A 26,634-nucleotide genomic window follows, 5' to 3' on the forward strand; every position below is an offset into this window, starting at 1 on the left:
GTCCCTTAATCATCTTAGTAGCCCTTCACTGGACTGGCTCCAACAGCTCTGTGTCTCTCTTGTACTGGGGAGCTCAGCACTGGACACAGCACTTCAGATGTGGCCTTACCAGTGCTGAGTAGAGGGTGAGGATCACCTCCCTGAACTTGATCGTTGGCCTTCTTGGCTGCAAGGCCACACTCCCGGCTCATGGTCAACTTGTTGTCCACCAGGACCCCCAGATTCTTCTCCACAGAGCTGCTTTCCAGTAGGTCAGCTCCCAATCTATACCAGTGCGTGGGGTTACTTCTCCCTAGGTTCAAGACTCTGCACTTCCCTTTATTGAACCTCTTGAGGTTTCTCTCTGTCTCTAACCTGCTGAGGTTCCTTTGAACAGCATTACAACCCTCTGGTGTATCAACCACTCCTTCCAGCTTTGTATCATCTGCAGACTTGTTGAGGATGCACTCTGTTCTATCATGCAGGTGATTAATGAGGATGTTAAACAGTTGACATACACTGCTAGTTACTGGCCTCTAACTAGAATTAATGACACTGATTACAGCCCTCTGAGCTCTGCTGTTTAGCCAGTTTTCAATCCACTTCACTGTCAGCTTGTCTAGGCTGTACTTCATCAGCTTGCCTGTGAGGATGTTATGGAAAACAGTGTCAAAAGGCTTACTGAAGTCACAGTAGACAACATCCACTGCTATCCACTCATCTATGAAGTGAATCATTTCATTGTAGAAGGCTATCAGGTTGGCTAAGTATGTGAATCCATGCTGACTGCTTCTGATCACGTTTTTATTGTTCACTTGCCTGGAAATGGTTTCCAGGATTAGCTGCTTCACCACCTTCATAGAGTTCAAGGTAAGGCTGACTGTCTTGTAGCTCCCCGAGTTCTCATTCTTGCTCCTTTTGAAGATTGGATTGACGTTTGCTTTCTTCCAGTCCTCAGGCATCTATTGTAATCATCATGACCTTTCAAATCAAAATCTTTCAACCTTTTATAAAAGCCTTTCAAACCTTTTAACTGAGATGTGTGGTACTTCTATTTCATTTGAATAGTTTGTTATTTTCATGACATGATCTCTCACAAAAAACAGTGCCATGCTTAAGTCTTCAAGGCTTTGTTAGAGCAAGAAACTTATGGGCATGCGCATGCTTACCCTTTTGTAAGCTAAGAGACCCATGAGAGAGTGAAATCAGCGGCACTAAAGTGTGTTCTGGAACAGGTGCATAAACACTTTAATAGCTCCTTTTTTTGTGAGCTAAGAACAAGTATTACTTCCTTGAAATCCCAGTCCTATATTGGTCCTACTCTAAGAAGCTTAGTTTGTGAACCGAATAGGCATCAGACTTCTGCCCCTTTCTCAATTTCTTCATTAGTTTGTGCTGCAAGCGCAGTAAGGTCACATGTCTGCTAAAAAGGACATCTTTGGGAGACATTCTTCAGCATAGGGACCTTGTTTTTTTCTAGATGATGTGCAATGCCAAACATAGTGGCATCATTCAAGATGATATCAGTAAGAAGCTTACAAGAACAATTACACTATGTCGAGGGAAGTTTTGCTGGTATGAATGTGTCTGCTAATACAGTTTGAGGGGATGTTGTCCTGCATAGGAAAAATCCATTCTACTGAAAAAAGTTGTTCTCTGTGCTTTTAAAAGTAGGTTCACATGAAGAGGCATCATGATAACTCTTTAAATACATCTTGAAACCTGTAGATTGTCTGGTAGCTAGATGGTCTACCCGACTAAAGTCTACATGACTTTAGTTTTGTTCTTGATACTAACACACTCAAGAAATTTGTATTCTTCATGAACCAAAAAGAGAGAACAATTATTAATCTTTTCCTACTTGTACTACATAATGATTGTTTGGAACATATTGCATTTTTACTTTGTAGCTGTTTATGTTCAGCATTTAATGAATGGTCATTTCATTGTTTTAATATTCTGTTTTGGATTTATAGTGGTAGAACGGAGAAAAATATAGTATACTTTTGAATATACACATCCAACTGTCTTCCGTTTGCAAGTGTATTTCAGGGTTCAAGCAGATCTTGGAAATTCTTCTATTTAAACAGTTGTATAAAATTTTAAGCAAATGGACAAAAGATTTTTAATGAGTCTTATTTTTGTAATACTTATGAGGATACAATGTGTTGCAAGAAGATTTTTCTATTGAGTTAAAATAAGTATACATTCTGTTAGATAAAACATTTATTAATAATAATGATGCAGAGTGGTTCCTATTCCATTTATACAAGTGCTTCTAAGAAAGTCTTAAATTAATCTGTAAGAGTTTTTATAGAAAATTTTCTGTCTTTATAGTGTAATATGTAATATTTATATGCTGTAATATTAGTAATTCACAACAATTAATTATCATTTGGGTTCTCATATGAAGAACCCAAATGATATTTGGATTTGTATTTGACAATTTTTAAAAATATTTATGAACCTTCAAGGCCACCACCTGCAAGAACATTTCCAATCAATGAACTTGAAAGAATAGGAAAAAGCCACACAAATACAGAAGTGGTTAAAATTCTAGTTGTTGATCAATACTGCTAGATTACAACAAGATATGGTATACTGGGAAATTTGTAGGTCTATATGTGCTCTTTCAAGTATGCATTTCCAGAGCAGATAGTTTGTATTATCAGAAACAAATAATGTTTCTATTTTTAAACATAATTCTTTATTCATATGAGAAAACTGTAAGAATTTTGATTAAATCATATTTCAGATTTTTTTCCAGTTGTTTTACAGAGACAACCAATAACTTGATAATTGCCTCAAAAGAGCAGTTATTTTTAATACCTTATTACATTTTCAACGTTCTCTTTGAGAAATGGTACTTTCTGTATTGAAGGGAACTTAATTAAAAACTGCCCAAATAAAACAAAATTTCAAATATAAAGAAATACATTTCCTTTTTTTTTTTTTGAAACTTAATGACTGATTGTTAAAGAAACAGTATAAGAGAATAAACTCACTGTACTGTGAGTTTGTTATGCCTTTTTTCACTGTATGCCTCTTTTGTTGATGCAATGGGATCAAGATTTGAATTAGTGAAATGTTAGCCTAGGCTATATAATCAAAATTAACTTTCAAAAAAAACTACTTCGAAAATATCAGTTTCTGTTCTAGGTCTTATGTCAAAAAGATTACTCTTCTCTCTTTAGTTGGGATTTATTTGCTAAATCAAGGATTATTTTTCTTCCTTCATTGCCTCATCAAATCTAGACAGAGACCATTCATCAGCTTGGACATCATTCAACAACAGCTGCCATTTGGAATTTTAGGTGCTGTTATGCATCCTTGGTCCAGGTCAGAACCAACTCATTAGCAACTATATGAAGTTAGAATCTGGACAGATTGGTAGCTTAAGTTTTAGTGAAGGATTGTCATCTGTTACTAATTTAATTTTATGAAAACCTGTCTGCTTTCTCCTCTTCTAATGTGATTGTACAAACCTGTTCTTAGCAGTGTTTCAGGCTAGGCCAGCTAATGTGAATTGAGGTTTTCCATATGCAATGGTAGTTTGAAATTACTATAATTTTACTTTTCCATTTTGTGATTTGCATGGAATTTTGCCGAGTGTGGTGCTGTGAGCCTGTTCGTTAAGCATTAACACACCTGGGGGAAGGATGTATTGCAAGATTCCTGATATAATACACATGTTGGACAGTAATTCAACTTCACATGCACTGAGTAGTCACAAAGTGAAGCAAATTCCACATTTGAATAGCAGATGTGGCATGTAGGTGTTTGAAGGGCACTACACGCTGAGTCAGCTATATTACATAGAAGACTGTTTTGTGCCTTCATTTTGGCCACTGTTTTCTTTAAATATTTATGAAAGGTTATAGTTAGGGTGACACTGATGTATAACTGAGCATGTCTCATATTTCAGTTTTTCAGCAGTGCAGGAGCACTGTGGAAATGTAATTCACTGCTGCTATTTTGCACATGCTTATGAGAAGGTATCATCTGTTACTATATGAAGCCAAACTAGCAGTGTCATCACTCTGAGTAGCATGTAAGTAGACAAATGTAATAGCTATATGACAGGCTGAAGCAGATGTCATCTGCTTTTTTTGGTGAGTAGGCAGAAGGTTATTGTTGTTTCAACAGTGTGACTGCCAATAATAAAGTTGTGGAAAAAGTAGTCTGCCTTTTCTATATACCTCTTCTGTTTCCCTTTGAGCTTTCTAAATCACTTGCCTGGATAAAATCTGGCTGGATCAACACAGAGTGTTATCCACCCTCGTTTGTATGCGTGTAAGCACGGAACTCCCCAAGACCTTAAAACTTAGGGGAAGCAAGAACGTTAACAGATGGGTAGGTGCCTGCCTAGGGGTAAACCGGTTTTGACAGGGCAATGGTCTTTGAGAGATTCAGCTGGCCAAAAGCAAGAACATGGAAGAAGTTGATTAGGAATTTCAGAACTGTTACCCTTCCCTGTCAGGATATCAGACTTCACAGTGATGGCCACAAAGGATGACATATAAGGTCTATATGGCCAGTATCCATTCTCTGAAAGAGCCCAGTAAAGTAGTGGAAGTTACGGAGGCAAAAAGTATCAGAAACTTGGTAACAACAGATCTGGCATACATTCCCCAAACTGTTCAGCTATTTGGCTCTTCTGACAATCAGTTTAGGGGCTTTTGGTCAGTGATTTAAGGACATTATCTATGCAGTCATTGTGTGTAGTTCTGGGGAAAAGAATGGTTCTGTCAACAGAGTATTTTTATGACCCTGGATTAGCTGATGACCAAATTTTTATATCCCAAGATGCTCACAATAAGATTTCTTTCTTAGAAAACCCATTTTTTGCTCTGCTGCTTGGGAGCTTACTGTGGCTGGGGTCTATCACAGTGATACACAATGAGCAATTAAAGAAGGTGGATGCAACTCTTGGCCTGGGGAACCTTGAATGTGATGAAGCTTTTTGACCTGTTTCAACCAATAAATGAACTACCAGTCATAAGAATCTCTCTTGAGTAATTTGATGAAAACAGCTCTGGGGAGATTTGCTTCTGTTACTTGGAAGGTCTTTCAGGTAGCCAATTATCTAGAAGCATTCTTGTAGTGAGGGAACAAATGACTCAGTTTATTATCAAATGCAAGATAGACCTATTCTAAAATGTAAGAGATGGCATTTAACATAATTGTATTGTGACTTTCTTAATGTATTGGAGCATATTGCTAGACGAGATAAGTTGATGCAGCTGCCTAGATGCTACCAGCAGAGAACCTGGCCTATTATTTTAATGGGAAAGAAACTGTAGAAGATAACCTTCTTAATGTCCACAAAGAAAAAGTGTTTGCTGAAATTAATTTCACTATTTCAGTGATTTTACAAGATTCAACAACCTCTTGATCAGATTTATATATATTTTATTACCAGCTCTTCCATGTTGCCTATATCCTTATCAAGTTTGCAAATTCTCCTCGCCCAGATCTCTGGATCTTAGAAAGATCAGTGGATTTTGGAAGAAGTTACAGTCCCTGGCAATATTTTGCTCGTGAGTATCGTCTCTCGTGTCACTGCTCATTTATAGACAAGTTCTTTAATTATTTGCACAGTAGCAGGAAAGTCAGCCCGTGAGTCTCACTGAAGATTTCAGCTGTAGTGAAGATAGCAAATATCAAGTATATTTCTCCTACTTGTCTTAGTTATCTGCAATAAATTAGTGACAAAAGTGTAGCTGAAAATGAGCATGGTATTTTGATGTATTTTGCAATAGTTTTCCATCTATTTTTTGTTTTTGTTTTTGTTCTTTTAGTATATCAGAATTGTAATGTTATTCATCCTAGTGGACCTTAAGGTTATTTACAAAAATCAAAGTGAGACGCAAGCAAAGCATCTTGGAATACATGTAGCTTTTTTGTGATGATAAGGGAAGGATGGTGCAGTGCCTCATCAGGCATCCCTTAGAAAGAGAAATGAAAAAAAAAATTAGTTTGTTGTTACTAATTTCCATTTTTCTGTACTAATATTTATGTATTCCTGCACTGAATGAAGTGATCACTGCTATTGTTCAATTAAGGGGGAGTATTTACTTGAAAGCACGTGGTATTTCTCTGTTAATTTAAGTTAGAACAACAATTTCTTTGTTAATTTAAGTTAAAACAATATCTTCATATATAAAAATAATTTCAATTTCACTTGACTAGACTCCAAAGCAGATTGTTTGGGACGTTTTGGAAAGGAAGCTAACGTTCCTGTGAAGAGGGACAGTGATGTCATTTGCACTACAGAGTATTCTCGCATTGTGCCTCTTGAAAATGGAGAGGTAAGTTTTCTAGAAAACTGATGTGTGATGTTAGAAGTAAACAGCATTAATTTTTTTTTATTATTATAATACCACAATACTGTAAAGTAGTATTAGTATTTTTTACTGAAAGTTTGCTCGTTCAATAAAAACCTAAAACATGAAGTAAATTCTTAGTTATGATTGACTGAAATTACTTTAATAAATCAATAACCAGGCACTTAAGTATGTGGTAAGATTTTTGATGGGTGAACTGACTCCCAGCTTTCACCATTCCCTGTGGGGGTGGGGACTTCCCTGAGCCACCTATGTAGATTTTTTATTATGATTTATATAACTTACTTTAGACATGTGCATTTGAGCCTGCTGACCACATTTTCTGAATAGACCCAGTGTATATATATAATATCATATATTGCACTAGAATTCCTCACAGGAGTAAAGGGTATAGAAACATGTATCTACCATTCAAAAATAAATAACTGTAAGAAAATATGTAGAAAATTATACTTGTTTATAATGTAATACATATGTTTGGAAAAGTGCTTCTCTGATTTTAGCTGCTGTTCCTTCAGGGGCAGAAGCTTGACTTATGTTATTTGAACAAATCTTAAACTACTGGCCATACTGCTCACTCTTCGTGTCATTCTCTTTTTACTTCTGATGAAACTAGAATCCAGATCTGAAGTCCTTCACAGTTCCTCAGAGTTTTGAGGGTTTGGATTTTGAGTTGTAATTTAAAAGTAGAAATTATGTACTAACGTTTCTGTAAAATTGTCCTAATGATACATTTTTAAGAATAATTTCTGTAGAAGAACATTGCTGGTGTCATCCCCTATTACTTGCTGTATCACTTTTCCTAAAGGAATTGTACTATGATTAGACATCACTAATTCATTGTTACATGCTTACAGATTATAGGAGCTATTTGGAAGTAGAAATCTATTATCTTATCAGTTATAAATAAATGAAAGTCCCTTAATCACTTGTGTGCATGCATACTGGATTGTTAATTTAACAGATTCATGATTGCTAGACTGCAGGCATCAATTTCTTTAAAAAAGTACTGCAGCACTTGTTTTGAATGTCAGATAAGCCTACTTTCATGTGAAGGGATTTTCTAAAGTAACATTGTGTACTTTCTTCCAGAAGACCATTAATATGCTCCCAGGCATTGGACCTGGTAACAATAATATTTTCCAGGAATGTTTGTGCCTTAACCCAAAAATAAATGTGCTTTGGGAAAGAGCCAATATCTGATGTTTTTACTGAAGCAAAACTCCCATTGACATGATCTGCTTTTAGTGTTGCTATTTTGACTATTACTATTGTTATTTCCTATTAAAAAGTGTGTATTTTTTGTGCATCCTACCCATTCTTTTCAAAACAGATAGAGGCACTCTATCTGTAATATAGGTAACAAGAATTCAGCAGGGTTCAAAACTAATGACACTGTTTTTACTGATGTCCTAGTTTTAGGATGGAAAGTGTAGTTGTTACTACAGATATACTCAGAAGCAATAACAAATTTTTAGATTTTTTTAGTAGTCAAACTTTTGGCTGTGTGCCCACTGCTGATACTTGTAGCTGATATGTTTTAACAAACATGTTCACTCTTTTGTTAGATTGTAGTATCCTTGATAAATGGTCGTCCAGGAGCAAAAAACTTCACTTACTCCTCTGGCCTTAGAGAATTCACACAAGCGACAAACATCCGCCTTCATTTTCTCAGAACCAATACACTTCTTGGACACTTGATATCAAAAGCTCAACGGGACCCCTCTGTAACCCGCAGGGTAAGTACTCCTTTTACAGGAATAGATTCAGCAATTGTATTCAGCATCTCAGAGAGCATAAAATGAACTGAATTTCTTTAGTTTACAAGCATCATAACAATCAAAACGCACTGCGCACCTTTAAGTCTTCATGTTTTCTCCATGTCTGCTTGTGATAAGAAGATAATTGGGGTAGCACAGAGTTTGAAGAGCAAGTAATGATTTTATAACAGACTGTCTTTTTTCCAGGTTAACAAACCATTTATGAGTATTAAAGGGAGTTGTGTGCATCATGGAAGCTGTAAGGAACTAAAGAGGAAATTGTCTTGCTCCTCAGCTCTGTATAAGATAGTTTAAGCCTTGTCAGCTTTATTTCACACTGCTATATTCTTATCTATTAGAAGAAAGATTTTCAAAAGTGTACCTGAGTTTCTGAAGGAACAAGGAATCAAAGGGCATACTGGAAAGGTGCTATCTGACTACAAATCATTTGAGATGCATGGGATTTTCCTATGGATTCTGGGCATTCAAGGGTTTGAAAGACAAAATCCCACTCACTCAGTGGGAAAATATAAGGAAATTCAGACCTCTCAGGGGAATACTGCACAGAATTTCATATACTTAGAGCGATTCCAGACTTCATACTGTATTGTTATTTTTGACCTGTTATATTTAAAATGAAGATTCAGTAACAATTGGAGGAAAAGCTGGGCTGAGGCACTGCACAAATATATGTGGGTTTCTGAATAAAAAAATCATGAAACTATTCCAGTTACTTGATGGCACTCCCATTAAATACCTTTATTGTCTTTAGTGCATTTTAAGATGTTGCTTACAGACAGAAGTAAATGCATAGCTCTACAAAGCTGTAACAAAACAGCATAGTTCTACAAAGCTGTAACAGAGTAGAGACTGGGTTGTGAGGATTCTTATTCTATAGCAAACACTGTCAAATATGCTGGAGAGAGTCACCATGATCATTTCTAGCTATGCTGAAAACATTGAAAGCATAGGTTTTGTTTATATGTGGCAACAGTAAACACAATTAGAAATTAACATGTGTAGTTACACAGAGATAGTTCAGAAGACAAAAAATAATACAGACTGTATTTCCTAGTCCATATATCCTACCTACTACTTCTGGCAAAGTAGCTTTATAGCAGCTAGAGAGAGCTATCAGGAAAATCTTTCAGTCCTAGGGAAGCCAGCCAACTTCTCCTACATAAAAAGAGAAGGTATATAGACCACTGAGAGGCCTGTATTGTGAACAGAGTGAGCGTAGATGGGGACATAACTGCAAAATTTTCTCTTCGTTCTCCTTATTCTCCAGTGGCATTAAAAATAAATCTACCCCTTCAGCTTTTTTTCTGGAGATACACAGAGATCAAGATTTACAACTAGCTCTCCCTGTTGCCTCCTTTCTTGGGTCACTAAGCTGATGCTCTAGGGAGACAGAGAAACAGTTTCAGAGCTACCAGAAAGTGTGCAAAGTTACTATTGAAATGTGTATAGTGGCAATATTTGCATTGAGTCAAAGTGATTAAATTTTTGTCTCCTTTATTACCCAGATGCCTGCAAGGCAAGAGGATGAGATAGAAAGTATTTCAACTTCAGGTCACAAATTTAAATCCAGTATGAGTCATGACAGATTTTGTCTGATTTGATAATCTCAAGCTATTTCTAGTGCTTAGTGATCGTGACTGACTGCATGGAGAAACCGCACTGCCCACAGTGGCTTGTCCTGTTTGTTGAACATACCAAGCTCTCAGGAACAATACTGTGACTGTACTTTATGTCTCCATCCTCAAGCTGGCTTTTAACTAGCTTTGAGCTTGGGTATCAGTAGTTGTATAGCTGCTTGGGAATGGGCAGCTGCAGCAGAATAGATGTAGTGTGAGCTGCACAAGCCTGCAGATGTGTTCTGTTGCTGTCAGGTGCCCCACATGCCTTGACTTTGATTTGATTAACTAATACAGAAATGCAGACAGCAATAGAGGTTTGGCCATCGGCCATCTAACTTTGGTGTTTTCTAAAGTCATGCCTTTAAAGTTCTGACAAGCAAGATTTAATAATGTAGAAATACCTCTGATGTTGAGGTATCTGTCATCATACAAGTAAAGAAAAGATCCATACATGCTTCTTGTGCTTGTTCCATAGTATTACTACAGTATAAAGGACATCAGTATTGGTGGTCGATGTGTTTGCCATGGCCATGCTGAAGTATGTAATGCAAAGAATGTTGAAAACCAATACCAGTAAGTAAACTGAGCATCACATTAATTGAATATCAGGCAAAATTATATGTTTTCAAATGACCTTTTCTTGTTAAAGAATGACATAGTCTTATGGGGATTTTTAATAATGTTTGAAAAAAGAGAATCTATTATTGATTGCTATGAAAATATGTAAAGAGCTATTGTGTGTGAAATATAATAATAAAAAGTCTTATACTTAACATTTTTTAAAATTGAAATAAGAATTTCGAAGATTGAATAGTTTGTTAACAACTCTTACTTCTTTTTGGAAAACTTAGATTGATATCATCCCTGAACAGCAGAAATTAGAAGGCCAGCTCAAGAACAAAGCTAGTGAACTTCCTGCAAATTTAGAACATTGCAAATGAACTCAGCCAAGATCCAATGGCTATCGATCATTGCTAGAAAATATAAAAACAGAAAATTAATGAACTATATCCTGTTGCCCTCTCTGACAATAAGGTGATACTTTTTTTGAGCTGAACTATTAAAATACTTCAATGAGAAAAGCATGGCCTTTGGTACAAAATTCTTAGTACTGAAGACATGAAGACAGCCATGAATTTAATAGAACTCAGATAGGCTGTGTTTTTCTGCTTGAACATTTTCCGTGAGCAGAACACTGGGAACACTGACTATTTATTTAAGACCTATGGATATCTGGCTCTAACCAACATTTGGTTAGAACAATAGTTGCAAAAGCAGCTATTCTGTGAGTGTAATAATTCTGGTGTATTTTTACAATTATTTTTAAACGCCTTTAATTGTGTGAGTTTTCATTATTGTCACGTACATGAGCAATGAACAAATATCAGATGTGAAAAATGTAATTTCTTTTGGCAATGTGAAGTGATTTGGCATTTTAGTCATATACTCATTTCACAGAATGAATACATTATGTTATTCTAACTTCAATTACAGATGTCACTTTCTATGAATGAGTGTGAATTAAAATAGGTTGACAACTGGTCATACACTTAACTGAAATCTGTAGGAAAGTTTTCTTTTCTTGGGAAGTTTATGGTCTCCATATAGATTTCACAAGGAGTTAGATCACACTCTGTGGTCCTCTGCTACAGGAAAATGACAGTGAATAATCAGGCTGTCTGAAACATACTTGCCTAGTTTATAACAGCTCTTGCTCTTACGCATCACAAAACAAACTTTTATCAGGATGATACAATATTTTCAGCTGTTTTTTAAAAAAGAGTGAGTGAGCAGATGGGTGCCTTTACCCTCTCCATATGTCTATTCTAGAGAAAAGTAAGTGAAAAAGGCATAAAATCTACCAGAACTTAAAAGTTGTTTTGTCTTTGGATATTAGACTACACAGATAACATAGCATCCCTGGAAGATGCCTCTCCTCTTCTTTTTTAATCCTGGGATTCAGTTACTATGGATGGTAGTAAGACCTAGCCTGTAATGAGACCCTGTCCTTATGTAGGCTCTTCAGCTAAATTAGAATAAATTTGAACTATATTTTCTTGATGAATAGTATGCACTGCTTTAAAAATAAGTGGATGAAGTTACAAAGGTGGCTTATTAAAGACACTAATAAAATTACTGTAAAAAAGTCATAATGTGAAAGTGATGAGGGCGTGCATATCAAGGTGATAAATGCTCTGATTTAAAGTAGGACAACATTCTTGAGCCTTGGAATGATGGTAAAATAGGATACATCTTAAATTATTATGTGTCACCTTGATTCAGTATTCTAGGAGAACATTTTATAATCCAGCCTATAACATTCAATTATAAATATTCCCTACAAATCATTTGTGCTAAAAGGCTCCAAATCATATAATTAAAGAAATCAATCAAGAAGGATTTTAGAAAAGTTCTAAAATGTTTTAGAATTACTGTTTGACCTCTTTACATGTGATCTTATGTCCTGTCCTTTTCACATTATGTGTAAGTCTTGGACTGCAAAACAATTGGTGGGGAGGGAAGAGGTGTTAAATTCAGCTTCAACAGAATAAGAAGTCTTCCTTTCCCTAGGTTTCAGTGTGAATGTCAGCATAACACTTGTGGGGAAACCTGTGATCACTGCTGTCCTGGATATAACCAGAAACAGTGGCAACCTGCAACAGCTGGGAACACAAATATATGTGAACGTGAGTAGCCTAAAAGTTGCTAGTTTACAAGAGACATTGACAAATGAACAGGAATTGCTGTAGACCACACATATTCATGGAACATAACTAACACACTGCAGGTTTTAACACTTGTTTTCTTTACTGAAGAAATTATTTCAGTATAGCAATAAGGTTTAAATGATGCAGTGAGTATTATTTATGTTTCACTTTTGGTTTCATTAAACAGTGATAGCAGTCATTCATTTAAAATACTACATAAGAAACGTTAAAGCCTTCTTGTAGTACACTGAGTCAATGTCTCCTCCCAGTCACAGATGTGTCTATTAACAGACTGCATTTCCTCAACATAGCAGAGGTTATAGTTGTGTGGTACAGCTTCAAAACTTGTCCCTCTGTCACCCAACCTCTTTGTGTTCAGAATCTAAAGAGACAGACTGTATAAATTACTAGATTAATTAAATATGTAAACAGGTTTGCTAACTGATATCAAAGGAGGACTCTCCATCTGACTTCTAGATTTTATGTATTGTCAATAGAAGGGGAGTGTGTGTGTTTAGCTGCATAGTATGCACCATTTGCTACTGTTAGAAAAAGAAAACTACATAGTACAATACTGCAAACCTCATTTTGATACAACCAAGCTCAGTGAGAAACGGTGAAGTATTGTTAATAAAGTACAGCTCACTCAACCTTTGCTATCTTTTGTTTGAGCTTCACTCCAGTCTCATACTGACAGTCACCCCTCACTGACCTGATGTATAGGGGCACAAAAGTGTTTCTTATAAGGAGTCCAAGGAAGTGCATATGTGCTCTCCTTTCTGGGCTCATAATTAAGAGTTTAGAGTGCTTTAGTCCCGCAGATTGAATATTCAAACTAGAGAAGCCCATTGGCCCTTTCTCCACCTTCCCAATGTTTCTTTCTTTTATTAAAAAAAATGTAACATAGGTTTAGGTTGACAATATAAAATATACAGAATATGGAAGAGGGCTGGAGCATCTGCCCTCTGAGGAACGGCTGTGAGAGCTGGGCCTCTTCAGCCTGGGGAAGAGAAGCCTGAGGGGGGATCTTATCAATGTGTGTAAGAACCTGAAGGGAGGGTGTCAAGGGGATGGGGCCAAACTCTTTTCAGTTGTCCCGTGTGACAGGACAAGAGGCAATGGGCAGAAACTGAAGCACAGGAAGTTCTGTCTGAACGTGAGGTGGAATTTCTTTACTGGGAGAGAGTCGGAGCACTGGACTAGGTTGCCCAGAGAGGTTGTGGAGTCTCCTTCTCTGGAGATCTTCAAGGCCTGCTTGGATGCAGCCCTGTCTAACACGCTCTAGGTGACCCTGCTGAGCAGGGGGGTTGGACTAGATGATCTCCTGAGGTCCCTTCCAACCTTACTGATTCTATGATCCTCTTTAGGTGAGAAGGTACATACTGCCACACACAGGTGTTTTGTATTCAAAATACAGTGTCTGTGGTACAGGTCATGTTTGCTGTCTTTGTGTATCTCCTATTCTGAGCAAACATGTTGGCAGCCTGCTGCTTTCCTTTGTGCCTAGCCTAATTTATTTTCCGTTTCCTGGTCTTTCCTGGGAGTAGCATAGCCAGTAGGTACAAACTGTTAATGTGGGAATCTTATATGAAAGCCAAATAGATGTACCTATATAACTGGTTTAAGAAATAAAGCTTGTGGTGTTGCTTTAATCAAAATTGCAGCACTAAGACTGAGGGTTTGGAAAAAAAAACAAATGATTAAAACACTTGATAGGAGGTAGGCATGTTGGGACTCAATTTCTGAAAAGTATCTGAAACCCCATTTGAATTCCTTTCTTTGAAAGGAAAATATTTTCTGCCAGGAAGAGATAGACAAAGAGCATATATAAATAATGTCATGCATATAAAAGAATCGGTTTATAAACAATCATCTACAAGATTATGAGCCAAAAGAACTTAGTTTCTAACTACCTCTGAAAAAATATCCTCTTTATTATAGGTTGCTCCTTTCAGTTTTAGGTGATTTAGGTGACTGGGAGTATTTGCCAGGTGCAGACTTCTTTCCCTAGAAGCCAGTAGTGAAGAAATTAGAGCAACACAGAAGCCTGAGGTTCCTTGAGAGAAACTGATTGAAAGAAATTGGACAGTTTCCTTGTCCAAAGCTGTTCTAATGTAAAGACCTAGAGGAGATGCAGAGAATGATCCAGTATCCCTTTCTTTTGTCTATTTGGTCACATAACAAGGCATGGAGAATTAGTTTTGCCTAAATTATGCTTCCAGTTGTGCCAGGTATTTTATGTAGAATTTGAAAGAATAACTTCCAATACACTTCCCCCATCATGAAAAGAATTAGGCCAGGGTCCTTAACTTCTGTTTTGAGATGCTAAGGAACTCATTCCTTCCAGATGAAGGGAGGATTTTCTCAAGCATGAAGCATGACTTCAGGAATTTTCTAGGAAGGTTTTCCTGAAATACTGGGGCATTTGTAATTAAAAGCACGCATAGTATTCAGATGCCTGTGGAAGCCTTTTTTGCTTTCTGCATTCTTTTATAAAGGTTCCTGTTGTTTCTCTCCAGTGAAGAAAGGAGATCAGATCTAAAATAAAGGAGACAGAAAGAGCTTATGGCAAAACCATAGGCCTGCCTTTCACTTATTCTGTCCGTATATTGGTATAGTTAATCCATATTCAGAATTATATTGTAGTTCTGGAAGATTTCAGTGAACACAGGCAGAGCTTTACTTTGCTGAAGGGAGTGAAGATCAGAGATCAGTTTTAGCTAATATCCTGCTTGACGAGCAGATTAGGAGATACAGTAAGTGGCCTACAGGAAGTTAGATAAATGTGTTTAAAAGAATCAGTTTATAAACAATGATCTACAAGATTATGAGCCAAAAGAACTTAGTTTCTAGGTCAATCCATCACTCTTTACTCAAACTGTATTTGCAGAAATTATTCCAAGTGCACAGCTATTTTTCAGATTAACACTCATCTGCAAACAAGGCACAAACATTTGACTGGTTTTAGGATTTATATTGCTATGGCCCTTCTGCCAAAAGTAAAATAGTAAAGGCTTTTCTGGCTTTAAATCTCCCACCTTCAGAGTGAACTCAGCTGATGTGGATACAAGGCCAATCAATAGATGTACCTCAGATGTTTTCAGCTGGTGAACCTCAGGGTATCTATGGTCAGGTCACCTATGAGGCTAATGTGCCTGCATGCAAGGCCTCGCAGAGATCTCTCAATCTCTCTTTTCAGTCTCAGTTGAACACTGCAATATTATCATTAGTTAAAATAGATTGAAAGTATAGCAGAACATATAATTTAAAGATGGATTCAGAGTGTCTGTGAGTTCAGTTGTAATCTCTATTTGGCTTAATAGAAAAGAGAAATAAACAAAGGAAAGGAGCTAACCACAAAACACGCAAAGTAAAATTTTTCATAGCTGAGGCTGTAACCAGCCATAAACTAGGAAAATGAGTTATCTCTGTCACCTAACACTGTCCCTTTCTAGAGGAATTTATTATTCTTTTTTTTTTTTTTGTTGATATTCTTTATACAAGCCTACCTCTTTTTGAATCCATAATTCTCAGTCAGTAGATTGAACTCTTTCTTAAAAACTCTCAATTCGGAAAACAGCAGCTGGGTAAACATATAGTTAATTTGTTGGTATCCTTGTACTTCAGGCTGAGTATGTGAGTTCCCTGGTGTAGATCTTTTTATTCAAATGTGTATAGCTTAATCTATAATTGTTTATTTTAAATAAAGAATTAGTGCACACAGGTTCAGCTTAGATGTATTTTTGGACACAAAAAAATAGAATAAGCATTTGAACATGTTTTTGATTGCTGAGGTAGTGCAACTGTTGCCTTCCCTGACAAACCTAGCAGCATATGTTTTTCTTATGTCTAGATGATATTACCTTATTCCAGGTGTGAGAGACCATTTGCTGATAGCTAAGTATGTGTATTTGAACATACCTGTGTATGAGTACACACATGACTGTATGTATATATATATAAATAATCAAAGCTTCTATTTCACTTCTGCTACATTACTGAATTCCACTGTTGTAATGGAAGCTGACTTGAGCTATTACTTTTTCAGCCTGCAATTGCCATGGACATGCTACTGATTGCTACTATGATGCTGATATTGCTCATCATCAAGAAAGCTTAAACATCCATGGGCATTACGAAGGTGGTGGAGTTTGCATTAATTGCCAGGTAAAAAAGGTGGTTTTGGTCAGTTTAACTTAATGACATTTGGAGAAATGGATTCTGGAGTATGACTGTGCCCACACTAGAAATAAATATGCTTACGTACTTTAGTCCCATGTGATTCAAGTAAAGCCACATCATTTAACTATTAAATAACTAAAAAAATCCCTTTCCTGTTATTATAGACTTTGTCATTTGCTTGCTTAACAAAGGAAAAGTAAAATTTCCTAAAAAAAATACAAACTTTGTCCTTATGGAAGTCTTGATTCCTTATGGAAGCAAAAACAGAGGGCCTCTCCTTCACTAGCAGAAGTAAAGGAGAGCATAGGCTGTAACAGGAAGAAAGCTTATTGCCATTAAAAAAGCTTATTTCATAGAAAAAATTTAGGCTGAAGAGACCTCTGGAAATCATCTAGTCTAATCCTCCACTCAGAGCAGGGCTATCTACAAAGTTATATTAGATTGCACAGGGACTTGTCCAGTTGAGTTCTGAGTATTTCCAAGAACGGAGATTCTAGAATTTAATCACTCCAGTGGTAAAGAGATTTTTGCTACTATTCAGTAGGAATTTCTCCAGCTGCATCTTGTGGTAGTTGGCTTTTGTCCTTTTACTGTGCAAGTCTTAGAAAAGTCTGGCCCTGTTGTCTCTGTACTCCTCTCTTAGGTAATGGAAAACTGCAAGTAGATACCTTATGCCTCCTTAAGCTTCTCCAAGCTAACCAAAGCCATTCCCTCAGTATCTCTTTACATGTCATGTGCTCCAGGCCACTAACCATCTTAGAGGCTATGCTGGATTCAGTCAACAGATGTAAACTTGAAGTCAGGGACTTTACACTGTATATGTCATTACTGAATATTATATTATTGCAAAGAGAAAGGATGTCTCATTCTTAGTAACTTTTATACTATTCTGACTAATTACTATCAGGAAAGATCACACTAGGCTCTGAGTAACTTGATCTAACCTTGGAGTTAAGTTTGCTTTGAGCACTGTTGAACCATCCAGTCTCCCGAAGCCCCTTCCAACCTAAATTATTCACTGATTCAGTGATCTCAGGCTCTCTAAATACAGCTAGAATTTTTTGAAGCGTTATTTTCCTTTTGTTGTCGAGTCAATCTTCTGAAGAATGATGAGAAACTGCTCAGCAGAATGTAGATCAGAGGGAAAATTAGCATCAATTGTATATTCCTATGAAACCTACTCATCATGATTTATATATTACCATGCTGCACATTTAAAAATATGTATCTATTTAAACAACAAAACAGGAAATGTCCAGTAAAACGATATAGTGTATTTCCCATTTATTGCCATAATATAATCAGGTATTATCTGTGCTGCGAGAAGAAGGTAGAATTATTTTTGCTAACATTAGCAGAAGAAATGTTCTTTGTCTTCCAATTGACATTTGTATGCTTAACTTTGATCATCCAGTCTGGTAAGATATATCATGGTGATGCTTCCTGTTAGCTCCTTATTAATGATAGAACATTTTTCTTAAATTGCATTTAGGATATAAAAGAGCAAGATTAATCTAAATCTATGAGTTCTGGTTGTGTAACTGATGTTGGATGTTGGTAATCTAATTTTTAGGAAATTACATTGGATTAAATAAGTTTAGCATAAATCTAATTATAGTATTTTCTTCATAGAAAGAACACATGGATTTTAATTTTTTGTGTGTGTGTGTCATGGAAGAAAGTGTTAGCAATGGATGACTGAATGATGAAACAATAGGAATAGAAGTGTTGCACACACGGATAAGTTTTCTTTCTTTAGAATCTGATAATATTGACCCATATATTCTGTTCTGCATGTGTCAGATAGTTTTAAGTATTGTACATTCCACATTTTCTCTTTAATCCTTCCACAAGTTCAGAAGGGAGAAAAACCATAGAACCATTGAATAATTTAGGTTGGATGGGAGCTCCAGAAATCATCTAATCCAACTCCGAGCAGGTCTAGTAGGTCACGTTAATGAGGAACTTATCCAGTTGTGGCTTGAACATCTCCAAGGATGGAGATTCCATAACTACCCTGGGAAACTTGTTTTGTTATGTGACTACCTTCATAGTGAAAAATATCTAATTAGAATTTTCCATGTTCCAGCTTGTATGTATTGCTCCTTGTTCTATTGCTGTGCAACTCTGAGAAGAGTCTGGCTCCATCCCTTTTGTATTCTCCAGTCAGGTAGTTGTAGATAGCAATAAGGTCTCCCTTTTGCCTTCTCAGTGCTGAACAGACCCAGTTTGCTCAGTACCCTCTTTAATGTCACATGTTCTAGTCTCTGACCATCTTGGTGGACAATATCTGTCTTCCAATGGGAAGCCCCAAACTGGACACAGTACTCCAAATGCAGTCTGACAAGTGCCAAAGAGAGCAAAGAGTCACTTTTCTCAGCTTACTGGCTACTCCTATTAAAATAGTCCAGGATACTGTTGCACTCCTTTCCTGCAAAGACATGCTGCTGCTTCGTGTTAAATTTGTTAAACCCATCGGGATTCCTAGGTCCTTTTCTACAAAGTTGCTTCCTAAGAAATCAGCCCCCAGCCTATATTGTTGTCTGAGGTTTCCATCCCATGTGTAAGACTTGGCATTTGCTTTTGTTGAACTTTCTGAGTTTCCTGTCGAACCGTTCTCAAGCTTGTCTAGGTCCCTCTGAACAGCTTCCCTGCCAACCAGGACATTGACTGCTCCCCCAATTTGGTGTTGTCCACAAGCTTGCTAAGAGTGTGCTTTGTCCCAAAATGTGAGTCATTAAAGAAGACATGGAACAGTATTGGTCCCGGTATTGATCCCTGAAGCATGCCACTAGCTGCTGGCCATGAGGTGGACTTTGCACGACTGACCACAACTCTTTCAGGCTAACAGTCCAGACAATTTTCCACTCACCTTATCATCAGCTTATTCAGTTCATATCTCACCAATGTGGTCGTAAGAATACTGTCAAAGGAGACTCTATCAAAGGCCTGCTTCTGGATTACCTGGACCCAGCCGCATTGCCCTTCCAGCAGATACTGGAATGGTTAAAGCCATCCACGAGTACCAAGGCCTATGACTGTGAAGCTTTCTCTGACTATCTAAAGAAGGTTTCATCTACTTTCTCCTTTTGATCAGGTGGTTTGTAGCAGATACCTTCTACATCATCTATACTGGTCTGTCCTCTGATCTTACCACAAGCTCTCCCTTGGGTTATCTTGCCTCTCAGCCCTGGGCAGCCCCAGGCACTCTCAGCAGGCCAAGCCCCAGAGAATGGCATCTGCCTCGTGGAGCTCTGTCTGAGCCACAGGCCTTAGCACCAGTAGCTGCCATAGACAGTGGCCTGCAGTGTGTTGAGACCATCACTGCACACTATCCAAGCAGCCCCACACAATCTTAAGCAGAAATGCTGGGCCCCTCTGCATCCTTGCTATGCTAAGCACTGCAACAAAATTGTGTCTCTAGCTGCTGCTCAATGTGAGCATGACCCTTCCTAATCAGAAGTCAGCATTTCCCAGCAGGAGCTTGGATCTGAAGGTGACAAAAGCTCCCCATAGAGCTGGAAGCATAGCCTGAAACAGCTGCATGAACTGAAACCAACTGCAAACAGCAACTCCAGTAGCGCCCTGAGCATCCTGCACACTGCAGGCCCCAGCAGGAGCCTGGAGAGTGGCGTCTGCCTCCTGGAGCTGTGTCTGAGCCATGGGCCTTAGCATCAGTAGCTGCCATAGACTGTGGCCTGCAGTTTGTTGAGACCATCACTGCACACTATTCAAGTACCCCCACACAGTCTTGAGCAGAAACAGCTTCGTGAACTGAGACCAACTGTGGACAGTAGCCCCCAGCAGCGACCTAGGCACTCTGCAACTGCCTCACCACCAGCCCCAAGATTTACTCAGCTCATGAACAACATTGCCATTATGTGTTACTGCCTCCATCAAGCAAGAAAAAGTTTTACAGCAAGAGATGCTATTGTCAAAATACACTTTCATTTGATGTTGACCTTAGATATAAAGTATTTTAAAAAGTATTATATACCATCAAAAATTCACAATGCAATTGCCTGAATTATGTACCCAATGTGATAAGAATGCAGTATGAAAGAGAAACATCTGATGATAGAAAAGATTTTTCCCTTGATTTAAATTAATGTTTTGTTAAAATAGGTCTTTTTATAATGCTTTAAAGTTAAAATTCAGCTTTTAGATTTGAGAATAGTGTAATTCAGAAAGCTTTAGAAAATACAGGTAGTTAAAAATCAGCAGCTGACAAATACAGTCTTTACTGTAGTGATCTGCTGTTTTTTGCTTAGTGATATATAGGAATAGCATAAAGGATGTTAATATTTCTTAATTCTCTATCTAAGTTCCTTTTTTCACTGTATATTCTCCTTTTGTTTTATTTTGCACAGCATAACACAGCTGGTGTTAACTGTGAGAAATGTGCAAAAGGTTACTATCGTCCTTATGGCGTTCCAGTGAGGGCTCATGATGGCTGTATACGTAAGTTCTTCTTTATGCACTGTCTTCTCATATTGGTAAGGTGGGGGCTTTTTTGTTTGTTTGTTTGTTTGTTTGTTTTTGCTATAATCGGGGCATAGGATGTGTCTTTCAGGGAGGAAATATTAAAAAGTGAGCAAAAGATATAGAAGAGTAACAGCAAATGACTTTCTGTGTTGATTTAAACCTTTTTTAATGGTATTCTTCTCAACATTTGTGTCGTATGAGCCATAAACCTCAGACCAGCAGCATGGCCATAGGAGGAAGTAAGCCAGAAAAGGCTGCTGAGGAGATAAAATCACACAGACTGTGGGTGCAGCTGCACGCCCCACAGTGAACTGGTGTGACCTCTTAGAAACCACTCTCATCTCTCACCCTCATGACTCTGTTCCTCTTAGCTCTTTGATGTACATGTATCTTTTGAGTCTTGAAAATTTTATTTGACAGCTCAAAGGGTCATGAAGTCCACTCCTACTTTATAGAATCATAGAATCAGTAAGGTTGGAAGGGACCTCAGGAGATCATCTAGTCCAACCCCCCTGCTCAGCAGGGTCACCTAGAGCGTGTTAGACAGGGCTGCATCCAAGCAGGCCTTGAAGATCTCCAGAGAAGGAGACTCCACAACCTCTCTGGGCAACCTAGTCCAGTGCTCCGACTCTCTCCCAGTAAAGAAATTCCACCTCACGTTCAGGCGGAACTTCCTGTGCTTCAGTTTCTGCCCATTGCCTCTTGTCCTGTCACACGGGACAACTGAAAAGAGTTTGGCCCCATCCCCTTGACACCCTCCCTTCAGGTACTTATCCACATTGATAAGATCCCCCCCCCCTCAGGCTTCTCTTCCCCAGGCTGAAGAGGCCCAGCTCTCGCAGCCATTCCTCATAGGGCAGGTGCTCCAGCCCTCTGGTCATCCTCGTAGCCCTACCCTGGACTCTCTCCAGTAGCTTCATGTCTCTCTTGTACTGGGGAGCCCAGAACTGGACACAGTACTCGAGATGTGGCCTCCCAAGGGCTGAGTAGAGGGGCAGGATCACCTCCCTCGACCTGCTGGCAACACTCTCCCTAATGCACCCCAGGAGACCATTGGCTTTCTTGGCCACAAGGGCACCTTGCTGGCTCATACTCAACTTGTCATCCACCAGCACTCCCAGGCTTCTCTGCAGAGCAGAAGGTCAGCCCCCCGCTTGTACTGGTGCCTAGTGTTGTTTTCCCTAGTTGCAGAACTCTGCACTTGCCCTTGTTGAACCTCACGAGGTTCCTCTCTGCCCAGCTCTCCAGCCTGTCCAGGTCTCTCTGAATGGCAGCACAGCTCTCAGGTGTGTCAGCCACTCCTCCCAGCTTGGTGTCATCAGCAAACTTGCTGAGGAGGCACTCTGTCCCCTCATCCAGGTCATCGATGAAAAAGCTGAACAGGATGGAACCCAGTACTGAGATACTGGGAGAACCCTGGGAGGCGCCACTAGCCACAGGCCTCCAACTAGACTCCACGCTACTGATGATGACCCTCTGAGCTCTGCCTTTCAGCCAGTTCTCAATCCACCTCACTGTCCACTCATCTAACCCAGACTTCCTGAGTTTATCTAGGAGGATGTTATGGGAGACAGTGTGTCCAAAGTACTGAAGCTAGTATGTATAATAAATAATGCAACAGAATAAATATTGATACAACATTTATAAAGAAGAACTGAGTATAGGTATAAGATAAAGGTTGAATTATGACCAGGATGAAAGAGTTTTGTGACAGGTAGGAGAAGGTTACAGATTATTTATGTATTGAAATGAATGGAAAGTCAACAGAGTGGGAATGCTGCAGAGATGTTTTTGAACTTCGTATGTAAGGGAGAGTGGACAGAGGCTGGTGTTCAACGCAGACCATGGAGAGAGATGAGAAGCAGCAAAAAGGGTAGTTGCTGCAGTGCTATCGAGTAATAAAGGACAACTTTCTGAATTATGAAAAATAAACACTGTAAGAAAATAATATAGTTCTTATCCCTAATGATATCAGAAAGATTAAATTCTGATATAGTACTTGTACTATACTTGGAAACTTGGAAAATGTGAAATAGCATGCAAATGTTAATTCTTTAAATAATGAGATATTCAGAACTACAAATGAAACACTGTTTAATACACTGTGCACTGCTACAGAAGACAAATTAATTTTTTTCTATAAAGTACCTAATTGTTAATACTTACTTAGCCTGCAGTTGTGACTTGGAGCATGCGGAAGGTTGTGAGGAAGGATCTGGCCGCTGTTTCTGTAAGCAGAATTTCCAGGGAGAAAGCTGTGAGCAATGTGCAGATGGATTCTATGGTTTTCCATTTTGTGTCCGTAAGTACACAAATAAAAATGTTTCTTTTCAGATGTTTTTAATATGCATCAAGGAATTAACCATTTTCACTACACTTGGATAAAACATTCCATCATTTTGGATTCTAATGTTTACACATTCTGGTGAATCAGTTGTCGTAACACTGAAGAGAATCTAGTTTGTTTTACAAAATGGCAATTAGCTTGAAAATCAGGTAGATTTGGTTGCATTCTCAGACTTCTGAGTTCATTTAAGACATCCTGGGAGAAGTTAGAGCCTGTCTCTCAATACATTGTGAATTCCAGTCCTAACGCCCTGGACAGATTGTTTCAAATATGACTCAGTGTCTTTAGGCATAATTCACTTGGACTGGGAAGTGCAATGTGGCTGTAGCAAGAGAGAGAGGAGAAAATGGTTCTGTGTTCTTGAGGCCTTGCAGGATAACCCCTCCCCATAAACCCAGCTTGTGGACTTTTAGAGGATTTTGCCCCTGGAATAGCGCCTGTGCAATGTTGGAAAGACCCTCTTGGGAGAACATTAGACTCTCAGACATGCTGTCTATTTTTGCTGTCTGCTGGTAGTTGCTGATACGTGGTTGAAGGAAGGGTTACAATTTGTTTTGGATTTGTCAGGAAAATGGCTGAAAGAAAGATGTTTGTAAATCCAAAGAAAATAAACACATTAAAAAAATGATATAGCAGAAATGATGACTCCTTCCATTTATTCAAACTGGTATTGGAACAATATCTAATGCTATAAATTATATACAAATGAGATTGTTACTTTAAAATAAAGATACTAAGACATGTGTTGGGAAAATCCAATGCTTTTCTCAGAGACAAATTAAATATACAATAATTGAGAAGAAAATATAACACCAGGATTGTATTTGTTGTGTAAAATCTTGCGATTCCATGATCAGATTCTAAAAATGTATCACTGGGAGTGTTTTGTGCATGCATGAGAACTGTGTTTCTGATAGTCAATAAAGAAGGGTTGTTCTGAGGCAGGATTTGCAGTTTGATTCACCACTGTGATGCTTCAATTATACATTGCTTTTACACCATTAGAAGAGAGATACCATTACAAAACTGGAACAGTGAAGAGGGAAATCAATAGAAAACACAGGATAAAGCAGTGTAAAAATTGAATATTGTTCTGAATAAAATAAATACTTTCTGTATAATGCTTTCTAGATTATCATATCTGTTTAGCTTTTTGTTCATAATCCAGCATTTTAAAGTATGTTCAGCTCAGAGAGACTTCGATCAAATGCTGCTGGAGTTTGTGGCACATCAAGTTTGGTAAGGATCACAATCCGTCTTAATGAAGGGAAGTTTGTTGGGATGTCTTTCCCATTCCTAATGCGGAGGAGTCTCAGAAATACTCCCAAGATGTAAGACACACATCATAAATTCTAGCACTTGAGGTGGGAAGTGATAGGGCTGAACAACAGGAGATGAACTTTGAAATGGAAGCAGGAGCCAAGAAATAAATGCAGAGCTTCCGAGATAATACTGTTTAGCATGAGAAAACTTTCTGCACAAAGTAGCAGGGGGCAGGGAAGCAACCTGGTAGCGTTTCCAAATGGTGTTTGGCCTTTCATACTGTCCTTTGAGAAGGATGTTTGGATTTAAATTGGAGATCAAAAGTAAAAGGTTTCTTACACTTTTGCTAACTAAAACAATACTAAACTCAAGTTGGTTACTAGAGCATATGATTATTATTCTTTTTGTGTTGACAGTAGACAACTTCATGGCATGATCTTTACAGAAATAAATTTATTGTCTATTTCAGGTATATTTTATTACTTCTTTTGTTCTAAAGGTATTCCTGCTTATCCTTTTACTTCTCCAAATCCAAGAGATGCTATGGCTGGTGACATAATAGGTAAGTTCTTTTTCTTTTTTTTTTCCCTCTTTCACTGTTTTTCCCTGTTTCATTTTTATTCACTGTTTCAGTGCTGCTTGTTCTTTCATGCAGTTTTATGTTGTATTTTTACCAGTATTGATATTTTTATTTCAAAGAGGCTTTGTTCTTACCAGCAGTTTATCATATAGTCATGCTAATATTAAACAATTTAGTGGGCTAGTTCCAGAAAGAATTATAGATGAAAATAGGTTTGGCCAGCCTCCCGCAAACATGTGCAGAAGAAGCTGACCATCTTGTTGTTTGTTGTTCGTATGAACAAATCCATCAGACTTTCTGACATGTAGAACTTGACATCTACTTTACAGTGTAAGTCTCTTTCTTAAGGCTAACTGCCCTCTGTTTATGAACTGTCTTCTTATACCTAGCAAGTTGTACATTGCCATTGGCAATGTATTGCTTTGATTTCTAAAAGAGCTATATATTTCTTATTTAGCCCATTGCAAAGCTGTCTCAAATCTGTAAAATTTCCTTCAGTGGGTTTACATTTTAAGTATATATTATGATACTGCAGAACTGAGGCAGCATCACAGCTAGAACTTAATTAAATACATACTTGCAATGCAATCTAGGCCTAATAGATTTTAAAGATGTAGCAACCTTTCTTAGATACCAAAATAGATGTTATTCTCCTTTATTAGCTTTCATGGAACTGGAGTGTATGCTGGTATTAGGAAAAGTATTTTCTTCTGTTAGTGGAGCAGACACTTAAATATAAGCAGACAGTGCTAATTCATTTATGAATTTACAAGTCCTAATTGTTTTCTTGAAGTTGTCTGCAGTTGCCATTACATCCCACAAAGCCTTATTTTCTTGTAGCCAATTATCTTCTCCTTTATATAGCATTAAAAATAATTGCCCTCACAGGCCTCTGTGTGCACTCTTGTAAATCCTCTTCTCTCATATGTTTGCAAATCAAACCATATCAAATGTGTTCAAGCTTTTAACATTGAAAACTGAAAAGACATATGAAAGCTTAAGAGAACATGCAAAAACAAGCTGTAAAAGACAGAAAAAAGTAGTTGAAAACACAGGCAGTGGGATCACTCCTAACTGCCACTGTTCATAGCTTGTTCTATTAAAATAAGCTGCCATTGGTTTAAATTTAAACTAATGTGGTATGCTGCAAACTGTGGTGGAAGATGAGCAGTCTAGCCTTCTACTCCTCTTTGGAGTTCTGATCTTTAAAAGAGAGGTAGATCTGCAATGTTTTGGCTGCCACAGCTAAAATTGACCTCTCTGGTCCTGCCCTGTTGAAATCAGTAGAAGATTTATTCAGTAGGAGTGATAGCAATATGAATCCTTAAACTAATCAATTCCAT

At 37.8% G+C, this 26,634-nt stretch overlaps 1 protein-coding gene across 1 annotated transcript in view; it reads left to right on the top strand.

The window, feature by feature from the left end:
* The window catches only part of LOC134136616 (laminin subunit alpha-3-like), a 51,970-nt gene that overhangs the window by 15,712 nt on the left and 9,624 nt on the right, over window positions 1-26,634 (top strand). Inside the window, exons 3-12 of the mRNA XM_062568530.1 lie at window positions 5,402-5,519; window positions 6,172-6,290; window positions 7,895-8,065; window positions 10,202-10,299; window positions 12,298-12,413; window positions 16,483-16,601; window positions 20,987-21,077; window positions 23,272-23,403; window positions 25,211-25,273; window positions 25,954-25,979. Of these exons, the coding sequence (XP_062424514.1) occupies window positions 5,402-5,519; window positions 6,172-6,290; window positions 7,895-8,065; window positions 10,202-10,299; window positions 12,298-12,413; window positions 16,483-16,601; window positions 20,987-21,077; window positions 23,272-23,403; window positions 25,211-25,273; window positions 25,954-25,979 (1,053 nt within the window). The remainder of the gene's footprint in view (window positions 1-5,401; window positions 5,520-6,171; window positions 6,291-7,894; window positions 8,066-10,201; window positions 10,300-12,297; window positions 12,414-16,482; window positions 16,602-20,986; window positions 21,078-23,271; window positions 23,404-25,210; window positions 25,274-25,953; window positions 25,980-26,634) is intronic.

This window comes from Rhea pennata, chromosome 2, assembly GCF_028389875.1.
Source record: "Rhea pennata isolate bPtePen1 chromosome 2, bPtePen1.pri, whole genome shotgun sequence".
NCBI classification, from domain to species: Eukaryota; Metazoa; Chordata; class Aves; order Rheiformes; family Rheidae; genus Rhea; species Rhea pennata.